Genomic DNA, 13,887 nt, shown 5'->3' with positions numbered 1-13,887 from the left:
GAAAGAGGAAAGCGGACAAGGAGACTTGGTGGTGGAACGAGGCAGTTCAGGAGTGTATACAGAGAAAGAGGTTAGCTAAGAAGAAGTGGGACACTGAGAGGACTGAAGAGAGTAGACAGGAGTACAGGGAGATACAGCGTAAGGTGAAGATAGAGGTGGCAAAGGCCAAACAAAGAGCATATGAGGACTTGTATGCTAGGTTGGACACTAAAGAGGGAGAGGTGGATTTGTACAGGTTGGCCAGACAAAGAGATAGAGATGGAAAGGATGTGCAGCAGGTTAGGGTGATTAAAGATAAGGATGGAAATGTATTGACAGGTGCCAGTAGTGTGATGGGAAGATGGAAGGAGAACTTTGAAGAGTTGATGAACGAGGAAAATGAAAGGGAACGAAGAGTAGAAGAGGTGACTGTTGTGAAGCAGGAAGTAGCAAAGATTAGTAAGAGTGAAGTGAGGAGGACATTGCAGAGGATGAAGAGTGGAAAGGCAGTTGGTCCTGATGACATACCTGTGGAGGTATGGAAGTGTCTAGGAGAGGTGGCAGTAGAGTTTTTGACTAGTTTGTTTAACAAGATCTTGGAGAGTGAGAGGATGCCAGAGGACTGGAGGAAAAGTGTACTGGTACCAATTTTTAAGAACAAGGGAGATGTGCAGAGCTGTGGCAACTACAGAGGAATAAAGCTGATGAGTCACACAATGAAGTTGTGGGAAAGAGTAGTGGAAGCTCGGCTAAGGGCAGAGGTGAACATTTGTGAGCAGCAATATGGTTTCATGCCTAGAAAGAGTACAACAGATGCAGTATTTGCTTTGAGGACGCTGATGGAGAAGTACAGAGAGGGTCATAGGGAGTTGCATTGTGTCTTCGTAGATTTAGAAAAAGCGTATGACAGGGTGCCGAGAGAGGAGCTGTGGTATTGTATGAGGACGTCTGGAGCGGCAGAGAAGTATGTTAGAGTGGTGCAGGACATGTATGAGAGCTGTAAGACAGTGGTGAGGTGCTGTAGGTGTGACAGAGGAGTTCAAGGTGGAGGTGGGTCTGCATCAAGGATCGGCTTTGAGCCCCTTCTTGTTTGCTCTGGTGATGGACAGACTGACAGATGAGGTTAGACAAGAATCTCCCTGGACTATGATGTTTGCAGATGACATTGTTATTTGTAGTGAGAGCAGGGAGCAGGTGGAGGAAAATCTAGAGAAGTGGAGGTCTGCTCTGGAAAACAGAGGAATGAAGCTTAGCCGCAGCAAGACAGAATACATGTGTGTGAATGAGAGGGACCCAGGTGGAACGGTGAGGTTACAGGGAGCAGAGGTGAAGAAGGTGCAGGACTTTAAGTACTTAGGGTCAACGGTTCAGAGCAACGGTGAGTGTGGAAAAGAGGTGAAGAGGCGAGTGCAGGCAGGTTGGAACGGGTGGAGAAAAGTGTCAGGTGTGTTGTGTGATAAAAGAGTATCAGCGAGAATGAAAGGAAAGGTGTTCAAGACGGTGGTGAGACCAGCAATGTTGTTCGGCTTAGAGACTGTTGCACTGAAGAAAAGACAGGAGGCAGAGCTGGAGGTTGCAGAGCTTAAGATGTTGAGGTTCTCTTTGGGAGTGACGAGGATGGACAGGATCAGGAATGAGGACATCAGAGGGACAGCTCATGTTAGATGTTTTGGAGATAAAGTCAGAGAGGACAGATTGAGGTGGTTTGGACATGTTCAGAGGAGAAACTGTGAATATATCGGTAGAAGGATGCTGAGGTTGGAGCTGCCAGGCAGGAGGTCTAGAGGAAGACCAAAGAGGAGATTTATGGATGTAGTGAGGGAGGACATGAAGTTAGTTGGTGTGAGTGAAGAGGATGCAGAGGACAGAGTTAGATGGAGGCACATGATTCGCTGTGGCGACCCCTGAAAGGGAGCAGCCGAAAGGAAAAGAAGAAGAAGCTTGGTGGTAAAAGAGTCCACGTGCTAAACTGACCTGCCTGCAGTAAGATGGAGAACACAGCCCTTTCCAGGGCATTAGCATTACCCAATTTTCCCAGTCTTTTGTTGCTCTGTTTCCACCTTTTTGATGCCCTCTTAGCATCAAATTCATACTGAGCAAATACTTTTGAAAAAAGAAAAAACTCAAAATTCTCAATTTTGAACGACTTGCAAATTATTGCATTGTCATTTTATTTGTGTCCCAACAATTCTGAAAACAATTATCATACAAACAGCTTCATTGTAAAGCACTTGTTGGAAGGGGATAATTTACGAGTGAAATGTTCTGTGCAACTTTAAGCGCTCCTACTTTTTCATCCAGGCTGTTTATCAGACGCGGAAACGTTACATAAACCTCCATATGACCCGGTCACACACGCCCACGCTCACACGCGCGCGGCGTTGTTTACTATCTTCCTCGAGTACATGACGGTGGGATTCTTGGAATATGATTCGCGGGCTACCACCCACCGCTTTCTCCCATTGGCTGAAATCGCCTATTAACTAAGAGGATCTTGCGCGAGACTGCACACACTGGAAGCGCGAGCATCTGTAAGACTAATCCGCTGAATAGTCGTTATTGTCACAGCTAGCGAACTAGGATTCTACATCCACTTGTCGTGTTTTGCTCTTTTTTTTCTTTTTGGATTGTTACCGTAAATTTGACGTTTGAGGATGACAAGTAAGATGAAGTTTGCTCGGTCTCTGATGAAGGCTGCAGCGCTGGCCAACGTGCCCAAACACATAGAGCATTTCTCCAAGTTCTCGCCATCTCCTCTGTCGATGAAACAGTTCTTGGACTTTGGTGAGTGTCCTCTTTCTATTATCAGTGTGTTTACGCCTTATTTCTTTATTTTACCAGAGATGGGAGCAGTACACAAACGACTGCTGTGCACTGCTGTCAGTTGTAGATTGGTATTTTAAAGCTCAAGTACATTCTTTACCTTTACTTAAAGTACAAGTACTCCGCCATAAAAACGTGCACGAACGTGCATAGGAATGAATTCGAACAGGGCTTTTATTTGATGCAGAAGCTAAAACGAGTGGACGGGTACAGTGCAGATTACTGACAGGTGCTTCATCCGCAACAATACATCGGCATTTATTTGTTACTTTTGCAATACTTTCAGAGAAGTGTAGTGGAGTGAAAAGCACAGTGTTTCCTTCTGAACTGTAGTGGAGTAAAAGTAATGTGTAAGTAGTCACAGCCCAACCTACATCCGTCCTTCATGCATACAATATACAAGTGTTTTTGTTTCACATTAAAACTATCGTGCAATATTTAAGATCCATAAGATTAAACTAGGGACATAAACAGTCTCAGCAGTGGTTTTAGCACCTGTTGGTGCATCAATTTACAGAAGGATAGAAAATGGAGCTGTACTCCCTGTGTGCGTTTGGGAGTAAACTATTTCTACGGAGGTCAGCAGATTATCAGCAGGGAGGGAGGCTGAGACTGTTTCCTCACACGTCTCATTGACTTGATTTCACCATCTGACCTCAGCGGTGCAGGGGCCACAGTCTGTCAGCAGCCTGTTGTGACGTCTCAGGGATGACGTGGTAAAATGCTGCTCCTCACAATGCCGATAACGGCTTTTTGGTAGAAATTGTAGGCTTCGATCTTTTATTTCGATCACCTCGGTTCAGGTGAACGCTGATGTGTAATAAGCAACCGTACGTTTACCATATTAACTTCATCCAGGTTTGGTTATCTGAAGACTGAATCATTTCAGCTGGACTCTTCTAGGTTCCCTTGAAATATGTCATCACAACTTCACATCACAAAGTCTCGGTGTCTGGCCTGTAGGTCACTTGATAACAGTTTAACCCACCTAGACTTGCTGAGAAAGACCATACGAAACTGCCAGAGACAGCTAGTAAGTTTCCCTAGAGGTCAGATTTTCACATCCTATTTGTACTGGAATTTAATCCTCATCTGTCTTGTCCCCCAGGTTCCACCAATGCCTGTGAGCGCACGTCATTTGTCTTCCTTCGCCAGGAACTTCCCGTGCGTTTGTCCAACATCATGAAGGAGATCAACCTGCTGCCGGACAGGCTGCTGGCGACACCCTCTGTCCAGCTGGTCCAAACCTGGTAAGACAAAAGAGATGGATTAGCACAAGAAATGTGTTACCTGACAGACAGGTAACTGATGTACAGAACTGTCATTCAAGTCAAGTTCAAACACTTGACATCTTTGTTTTTGTCAACATAAATGTCCTCAATCCTCTGATTGTGTGATGTTAAAACATACATGTAACAAAAGCACATGTATCTTTTCGATTTTTTTAAACTTCATCATTTGCTGTTTGAGCACAAGTAGTTCTCTAACCCAACCTTTCACACTTGCAAAACACTTTCATAACTCTGTCAAAGCTTGTTTTTGTTCCCTAGAGCTGAGGAGTTCCTCATTGGCAAGAGTTGCAAGCTTTAAATTCAGCTGCTATGAATAGCAGACCAACAGTGTACTGTGTAAAAAATAAATTCATAACAAACCAGAGGGAGGAGGAGGAGGAGACAGTTTGGTTGAACTTTGTCCCAGTTCCTTCTCTAAACCCCGCCTTTCTTCTTTTTCTGTTTCCTCATCCTTCCTGCTTGTTGTTGCAGCTGAAGAGAACAGCGTGTTCAGAACAGCAGCTTCACAGCTGAGAGACAAAGTCATCAACAATGTCATACTCTCTAGACAAAAGATGCTAGATTAATTATGGAAGATTTTGGTATTTGGCAAGTCAATTAAAAATGAGACTGTTTTATAGAGTGGACTCCTGAGGTTAATGAGAGAAATCAGTTGTTGAATCGAACTGAACTGAACTGTTGTTGAGCTGAACACATTGACTTTCTGGATTCACTTCTTTTTTTTGAGGCTAATTCAAATTTTGTTCCATCTTATGTAATGAAAATGTGACCACTGACCTTTTGACTTGTTCACATACAATTAGTAGTGAGGCCATTCTAAGTGTTTAAAATTGATAAGAGCAACTTAAGTTGCAGAATCAAAATTTGCTAGAGAGTGAAAACACCACTGTATGTGGTAGTTGGATTTTCACATGTGGTAGTTGGATTTGTTTTTGCAGTTTTCCAAGATGCTGACATCATGCTGAGGTTTTTCTAGGAATCTGCAGGAGTTGAGCTCTTTCCACACTCAGCAGTGCAGTGGTTGTTTGTGTACTGGAACTTGCGAGACAGGAGCTGCAATATTATTTGACATTAACATTGTATATATATTTAAGTTTAGCAGCACTGACCCCAGTTGTTGACAAAGTTTCTGGAAGTTATTATAGATTCACCTTTGGCTCACAGTCCTATGACTCGCAGGTCAGATTCCCTTAACGTGGCTGAAGCATATATGCAGTATCAGTTAACCAGAGTCCTAGGGACAGGATGACATACAAGCTACGTAAGATTGCACTTGCAAACAGTCAGAATACTAACAGACTAATTAAAACATTTTACCGGTTCTTTGTCCAGGAGACTTAAAAAAAATTGGCCCCAAGGAGATTTTCCCTGTCACTACCGTTCTCGTAAAGTTCTTGACCTCCTGGTTTTCAGTTTGCCACTGTGTACTTCCCGGAGCATAGTTGCATGATTTTACTGTCCCCTGTAATCACAGGCCCATAGTCCCTCACCTTCTTGGGATCAAATGCCACTTTTGATTTATCTACTTTTAAAATATGTGACTTTCATACATCCCCTCTCTGGATGAAGTAACACACTGGTTTTTAAAGTGGAGGATAGGCCCCCCTGTTAAAAACAAAAACAAAACAAGTTTTCTTATAAAATATAAAAAAAACAAATTGGAGCGGCAGTGACACTGACCATAGGTTCAGAGTGAATACAATAACAAAGGATTGTGTGTGCAGTCTGAAATGTAATTGTTCATATGGTTTGGAGATGTGTTGGTCCTGGAGTGATGGTAGATTTGTAGCCTATCACACTCTCATCACATTTTAAGGAAGATCCATATAAGGTCAGACTTTAGGAGTGAGAAACTGTCCTGTTGCAATAAAACGTTCTGGTAATAATAATAATTCAAAACAAGATCTAAAATTTACATATAAATAACATACATAGGCTTATGAATCCTCTAGAATTTTAGCCAGTGGTTGTCTGCCCCCTTGTGGTCATTGAAGGCATTACAAGTGGTCAAACCTACATGAAAGTTATCATTGTTATCAATATATATTGTTATAGATATTATAACAATGGGAGCAGGCATCTCTTTAAATTGCCCCCTTTAGTGCATCCCTTCGCTGCCAGGGAACAAAGTTGCAGTGCTGTTTTTTACAGACACACTGAAATCGCAGCAGTTGCAGTTTGGCTTCATATCACTTGCTTTATTACCATTACACAACTACATGTTTGTTACACCACATATCTACAGTATGTTTTAAACATCTTCATGTTCACAATAACAATGTTTGTATTCACTCAGGTACATTCAGAGTCTGATGGAGATCCTGGAGTTTCTGGACAAGAATCCAGATGAACAGAGAGTCCTTGAGATGTGAGTGTAACTGGATGAGATAACATTGCTTTGGCTTTTTTCGGTAAACCTAACACTATAATCATACTCTCCTCTCACCTTTTCTCTCGTCTTTCTGTCACCCTCCTCCACCCCACCCAACCCCAGGTTTGTGGAGGTCTTGGAAGGCATCAGGAACCGGCACAACGAGGTGGTCCCCACCATGGCTCAAGGTGTCATTGAGTACAAAGAGGCTTTTGGCCAGCAGGACCCCGTCACTGACCACAACATACAGTACTTCCTGGACCGCTTTTACACCAGCCGCATCTCCATTCGCATGCTCATCAACCAGCACAGTGAGCTTCCACGCATTTTAAATATATATAGTTAGAGCTGGAATAACAGCCGAAAGAAAAAGAAGAAGAAGAAGAGCTAGAATAACTTCAATACAGATATTATAATGTAAATATGCGGTAGTTGTGGAAAGAAGAGCAACTGATTTCCTGTTTTCTTACTTTGTTGCAGCTCTGATATTTAACGGCAGCACAAATCCAGTTCACCCTAACACCATTGGCTGTATTGACTCCAAGTGTGATGTCACAGAGGTTGCACGAGGTAGGAAAAATGAGGAGAAAGGCTTGGGTGGTTTAAATCTGAGGTCATTCTAATTACATTTGTTCCTATTATGTTCCTTAGAATCGTATGGTTTGTATAAAGTTGATCATTTTCTAAATTAATCATATTTTCAGCAATCCCTATATAGCAGGGATCACGTCACAGTTGTTTTTTGGATAACGGGCACAATTATGTAACTCGCTTTCCATGTATGATTTACATACAGTCGTGTGTGTGTGATTGTGAGTGTGAATGGGTGAATAAGAAGCAGTGTAAAGTGCTTTGAGTGCCAATATGCAGATAAGTGCAGGCCATTTACCATATTATTAAGCTCAAATTTCTTTTAAACATTTGTGCTTTTACGTTCATTCTATTATTTCTACAAAGGCAAAGAATGAGGCTTTTTTCTTTCTCTCTCTAGATGCCTATGAGAGTGCTAAGTTGCTGTGTGAGCAATATTACCTGGGTGCACCGGAGCTGGAGCTGAGGCAAATGAACGGTGAGATTCATAAAAGACACACACACATACTTTGAATCCGCTCTTAATGTATAGAGAGCTGAGTGTTGTGTTTTTTCCTTTCCTCTAGCCAACAACATCAGAGAGCCCATCCACATCTCATACATCCCATCGCATCTATACCACATGCTGTTTGAGCTTTTCAAGGTAATAAATTATACTGCATCTGGATAAAAAACGGTCACATCTGTCTCTCTTTCCATTTCTCTCTCAAATATATATATATATATGTGTGTGTGTGTGTGTGTATGTATATATACAACCTATTATTTAGTTATATACAAATACTACAATATAATTAAAATACAATTGAAACAATAAATAAACATAAATAAAAATGAAACAACAATTTAAAAAATGCTGCCTTGCATTTATGCTTGAAACAGTTAACAGATGACATCCTTTGACTGCAAACCTAGTAATAAAATTATGTCCATAACAAATAAATAATAGTTGACGATAACGAGTATGTGAGGATTTTTCTCCTCATCAAACAAAGCAGAGATGTATTCACCCTGTATTCATCAATGAGACCAACCTGAGATTGTGTGTATTATACTAATAGTTATTCTGTCAAAGTTCAGGGTGGTGTTAGGGTTGTGGTGGACAGGGGTCAGCATGGGAAAAATTACAATAGTGACCTTAAATATGAACACATGCAACCTGTACTATGTAACACGTAATCATACATCTTGTTTTTAACAAAATATCTGAGTGAAATTTGCAACAGCTGATAATTCTCGTGCCTCTGCAGAATGCAATGAGAGCAACTATTGAGAACCATGAGGCCAGCAGGACCCTCCCACCCATCAAAGTAATGATTGCCCTTGGTGGAGAGGACATGTCAATCAAGGTGAGTGACTTCTCTGCTGAATACAGAAACATTTTGATCTCATATGCTCTTAATTAACATTTTTAGTATCTGCATGAACTTAACATGTCTTTAACATTATTTCATGTTCTCATTCTCATACATTCACCCTTTGCAACATTTAACCAAACTCAACACTGTCCACCTCACCTAAATTAAGCAGACACTTCATAAACCGTTATAATCGTTGTCATAATCCACCCAGACACTGAGCCTACTGGCACCTGGACCCCGATACATCCACGTTTAGACATGTTAACACAGAACACTACTGCTAATGCAGTACCTGCAGCATTTGCCCTTGTCCTTACACACTAACACACTCTGTCTGTGTCCTCGGTTTCTCTCTAGATGAGTGACAGAGGAGGTGGCGTTCCTTTCAGGAAGATAGAACGTCTGTTCAGCTACATGTACTCCACAGCTCCCAAACCCTTCATAGGTGAAAAACACAGAGCCCCATTGGTGAGCAAATCACACAAAACCACTCAATATTATTATATTTATTGCCTGGCCAAATCAAAATTTCCACCTGGATTTATACTTAAATAACAGTTAAGAGCCTTCAATTGCATAATTACTGCAGTGATTAATATGTTTCTGCTGTGAAGATTTTATTCGACCCTCAATCATGGAATGAGTAGTGGGCTACAAGAATATACTGAATAACCAGGGTTGTGTGTGTGTGTATGTGCTTGAGCAGGCTGGGTTTGGCTATGGTCTGCCAATCTCTCGCCTCTACGCTCGCTACTTCCAGGGAGACCTACAGCTCTACCCTATGGAAGGTTACGGCACTGAGGCTGCAATACACCTGAAGGTAAAGTATTTCTGTAAATACACAAAACGTTTGTTTATAGACTATATTAATAAAAGGGAGATCCGTAAATTTCTTGACACAACATTTTGAATTACAATTAACTGAAATTAAACATAGGAGATAAACAGTGTTCATTAGTTACTGTATAAAGTAGCCTAATGTACATTGATAGGTATGTGAGCCCCTGTTCTAGATAAGCCTGTTTCACGTATGGCCTCTAGACAATGTTAGGAGAATTCATCCTCGGTCCAGAGTGAACTTTCAGACATGTAAACTCACAGCGGGAGATCGCTGTAAGATATAGTCCAGATCATGTCGGCCTCAGCGTTCACACATACTCCTCCTCCAGTGCATGTCTGAAAGGGGATAGATTTACCTCATTACTGATCTTGTGATCTCAACTCGTAAAGCTCCTTTAAGGAGAAAACGCTGGTCATGTGCAATTATCTGTCATGTAAATTTATAACATGTATTGTTAAAATTACAATAAATGAAATAAATGTTATAATACTGTATGAAGTCTACAGTGTGTTCTGTGTTCGTCTCTAGGCTTTGTCTACAGACTCCGTGGAGAGGCTGCCAGTCTTTAACAAGAGTGCTCTGCGTCACTACAAGCTCACTTTGGAGGCAGATGATTGGTGTATTCCTTCCAAGGACCCACTGGACTTGGCTGCCCACCCCACGGCCAAGTGATTCAGTCATGACCCAATGATGTCTGACACCAACTAGCTTACAAGCTGACCATAAACTGTCCTTCAAAAGAAGGACGTGTGGGAACAGAACTATAACTCCAAAATGGTGACCAGGACGTGACCAAAAGTGGCCCAGGAGATGAAAGAGAAGGCCCAGCACCAGTGACCTAAGTGTCTGGGAGTTTCCTTAATCAGAGTGTGCACTTTTATCCTGTGTTTTCGCTTGCTTCCTTGTTACAGATAAAGGATGAGGAGAATGACATCGAAATTCGGTGTCAAAGATGGCAGCCAGAAAAAGATGCCCTGCCGCAGCTGGCAGGTGGATTGAAACACTGGACCTGTGAGGTGGCAGCGCTAACAACTCCACCACTGTGCTTCAAAGAAACTGTTTGACGTTCAATATACTTTCTCTTTCTAAATTTTCATTTTCTGAAAGTTTTCATTTTCTGATGTCCCATCAGCAGTTAAATGAAGGGAGTGGGATGTTTTGAAGTAAAAAATTAGAACAAAAAGCAGGTCTTCCAGCTCCAAATTAGTCAAACCTTACCTCATTGGGAAAAATGCATTTCACCCAAAGATACTTTTTAATATACATTTTTGTTTTGTCAGTTCTTAAGGTTTCAATATGCCAGGACGTGTCCGTGAGAAACGCAGCATGTCTCAGTCTTTGTCTGACAGGTCTACAGTCAGCTTGTCTTAGTTGAAGACATAGAACATGAAGATACCCAGATACTCAGTTACTGAAATCACACAAAGACTTGGGATCATTTGGTTTGAGTTTTGCAAAGATGCCGATGCAGTTATAGAGCTTTAAAACTAGATCTTTAGTTGAAAGTAGTGGTTATCCATAAATAGCCTTGCTAAAAGTGTTCTAAAAGCTATTTTTTTGGCAACAGGCCCATGTGACTATGTATAAATGTGTAAAAATAAGTCGTTCATGTTGAGATACATGGGGTTTATTCACAGATGTGACACTGTTTTAAGTGTGTAATTTGAAGTGCCTGCATTATTGAGCATTCAACGTTCAACTGTTCATACTAAAGGACTTTTTTATATAATAAATCAACCTAAAATGAATAAGACTCTGTTTCTTTGTGTGTGTGTTTGTGTGTGTGTGTGTGCACGCGTGTAGGCTAGGTGTACGACAGCGTGAGTATTTTCCAGTGGGAGTGAGAATACGAAGACTTTCTCACTGTTTGACACTTTTCAACTCAAGAGTTTTTGACTTGTTTAAACTTACAACAACTTCTCTGATGAACCCCAGTCCTCCACATTATCTTCAACTTATTTGGTCATTCTTAACACTTCTTAGCACTAAAATGCTTCTTTCTCTTTGCTAAAAAGTGATTACAGCTCATCCTTTGTCATTGTGGGTTTTTTATCTGCCTTAATTTTCCGTTCCATGTTCCATGTCACACAAACCCTTACACAAGCAAAGCATGTAATGTATTAAAAGTATTAAATGTTTGAGTCAGCAAGATAGTGCTAATCACCTCAGTCTGATGCAAGTATTGAGCGTACAGTCACGTACAGTGTATTTACTGAGGCAGGACCATGATCGAAAGCTGTAAGACTGGCTTGAACCAGTTCTGTAATACTCTGCCCCTCTAACAGCGGAGCACAGTCCAGATTTTATTACGTGATACCAGATAAACCAGTCATGTCTTACAACAGTAAGTACACTAAGGCCTCTTGGCTTTTATTGCCCTTCAATTGCATTATCTATATTTTTAACAAGAAACAGTTTAAGGTTACAGAAGGTTGATTACATTTAAAGTGTTTGTGTGTGCATGTGCTAAAGACATCACTCGTGATCTGAACACACAAGTATTTAATTTAACAATAAGTGGCTCTGAAGCCTCCATATGATACACAGGGCCTGTGTTGTACATGGACAGGAGCATCCTGCTTACAAGGCTGATTCTTCCTTGGATCACTTTAAGTCTATGATATTTGAATGTAACACAGAGACGTGTTACATAGAGATGTATGGGGAGTATACATGTCCCCATAGGACTGTTCATGAAGGACTCTGAACTTAGTTGTGAGACGTACAGTGTAGCCCACATTGTACTTAAACTGGACGATGCTCTGGGGCTTTGTTTTGCAAAGAGTGTTAAAGAGAGCACCTTCATTACACTTATTAACATTTATGGGGGGCATCTTTATTGACCTATGGTGAGAATGGTTGTCAGCCACATGCATAAAAAAAAAAAAAAAAAAGATAAATCACACGCAAACCTCCCAGCCCCACACTGTTTACAAGTGTACCTAATGAAGTGGTCAGTGAGTGCAGGTCTGTACTTGTGTAATGTAACATGTTTTTAAAATGCCTTTATTTTGAAAGTGTGTTTCCTGTGTGTGGGTATCTGTCTCTCTGTGTGTGTGAGTCTGTGTGTATGTGTGTGTGTGTGTGTCTCCACTGTGTACCATGTGGGAAAAAAAACTGTCAGCTAAAGTGTTTGGACACAGACTTTGACTCGCATAATGTGCTAAATGTCAAAATAATTCCTATTGACAAAATTAAAGCGGCAGAAGACTTGACCGAACACAGAGATATTGTTTTTTTGAAGATACTCAATAAAATGAAGGCTGAAAAGAAATACTGAAAGAAACATAACATAAGTCCCGTCACTATAAGAGTTACACTTCCTGAGAGAAAACAGAAATACATACGTTTAGAAGTTGTTGAGGAAAGATGAAGAAAAGAAGAAAAAAGTTGATAAAAGTTAAAAGTTAGAAGCTTGAAGTCCGAGTGTGTGATGTCACTCTAGCTGGGCCAACATTCCACAATACACACTAATGGAGAAGTTGAAAAGTCTTCAAAAAGCACATAAACTAAAATTGCAACTATTCAAAATAAAAACTCAAAAATTATAAGGCTGATAGCTGAAAGTCTTGGGATTTGCTAAACGTTTGAATGGTCTCTCTAGGCTCGAGTATGCTAGTTAAAGCTGAAAGAGGACAAAGCTGAAGAGTAGCTGAAGTGTCTCTCCATTCATTTGAATAAGAAAAAATTTCAGAAAAAAGCTGAATATTTTAAAAAGTATAAAACATATTTGAAAGGCTGTGTGCAAGCGATAATTTCCTTTTCTAAGCTGAACATTTTGAAGTTTGAATGGTGTTTCTAGCTCAAAGTAAGTCGAAGCAGTTAGGTGCCAGAAAGCACACGAAAGATGGAAATCATAATAATAATTAATATTTCATTACTGTGCATTCACAGTAGATAATTACAACACGATTCATACTATGTATAGTGACTGTATGTTTTTTGCTTTCTTGAACAGTGATGTAAAATTATATCAAAAAATTTGATAATAAAGGTTATAAAAAAAATTATCCAAAAACATCATGACATCAAAGTCAGAAAGTTCTGATGTCATAGCCCAGGACATCAAAGCCACAATATTTAAAGGCCTCAGATTAGACCAAATGTTAGGTAATAATTTCCATTTTTCAGTATAGTGCCATTAGGATTTGAATCTGTATTGGCGAACTTCGCGCCCATTTGAACTAAAAATGGCTGCGTTTAATGAAGAAACAATGAGATTTGGCAGAAAACAGGATTTATTCACAACTAAAAAAATGGAAGCACTGGTGGAAATATCTTTGGGGATGATCCGTTTACAGCTGGAGAAGGTGGAAAAGACCATAAAAGCCAAGAAACATCTTGTAATTGTACTTGAAGAAATGCTCCAGAGAGTAAAGCTCATTGCTGAAGAGTTCCGTAAGGAGAATGAGCAGAAATCTTTGGAGGTAATAGCAATTTCCAAAGGCGCTAGAACAGAGCTATTCCGTTTGAAAACTGAGGCTGAAAAGCTAAGAGGTAAAATTCTGGATGTGAACTCTCAAATACAGATGAAGGAGGACATGGTGAACGAATACAAGGGATACAAAGACCTCCTCATCGACCTTATGTCTTTGGAGCAGGAGATAGAACAGGAATCCCAGACTGTGA

The 13,887-nt window shown here is 40.6% G+C and overlaps 1 protein-coding gene across 1 annotated transcript; it reads left to right on the top strand.

Annotated features, from left to right (window-relative positions):
* The first annotated feature begins 2,426 nt into the window (after positions 1-2,426).
* Positions 2,427-11,009, top strand: LOC137099958 (pyruvate dehydrogenase (acetyl-transferring) kinase isozyme 2, mitochondrial-like). Its single transcript, XM_067477445.1, has 11 exons — positions 2,427-2,763; positions 3,911-4,052; positions 6,391-6,462; positions 6,589-6,776; positions 6,946-7,035; positions 7,457-7,534; positions 7,623-7,699; positions 8,307-8,405; positions 8,775-8,885; positions 9,124-9,237; positions 9,787-11,009. Exons 1-11 carry the CDS (start codon positions 2,634-2,636, stop codon positions 9,928-9,930), a joined length of 1,245 nt encoding a protein of 414 aa, XP_067333546.1. The 5' UTR covers positions 2,427-2,633; the 3' UTR covers positions 9,931-11,009.
* Positions 11,010-13,887: the final 2,878 nt, after the last annotated feature.

Source organism: Channa argus, chromosome 15 (assembly GCF_033026475.1).
Source record: "Channa argus isolate prfri chromosome 15, Channa argus male v1.0, whole genome shotgun sequence".
Taxonomy (NCBI): Eukaryota; Metazoa; Chordata; class Actinopteri; order Anabantiformes; family Channidae; genus Channa; species Channa argus.
The sequence above is the reverse complement of the archived record's forward strand: the minus strand, read 5'-3'. Positions and strand labels throughout refer to the sequence as shown.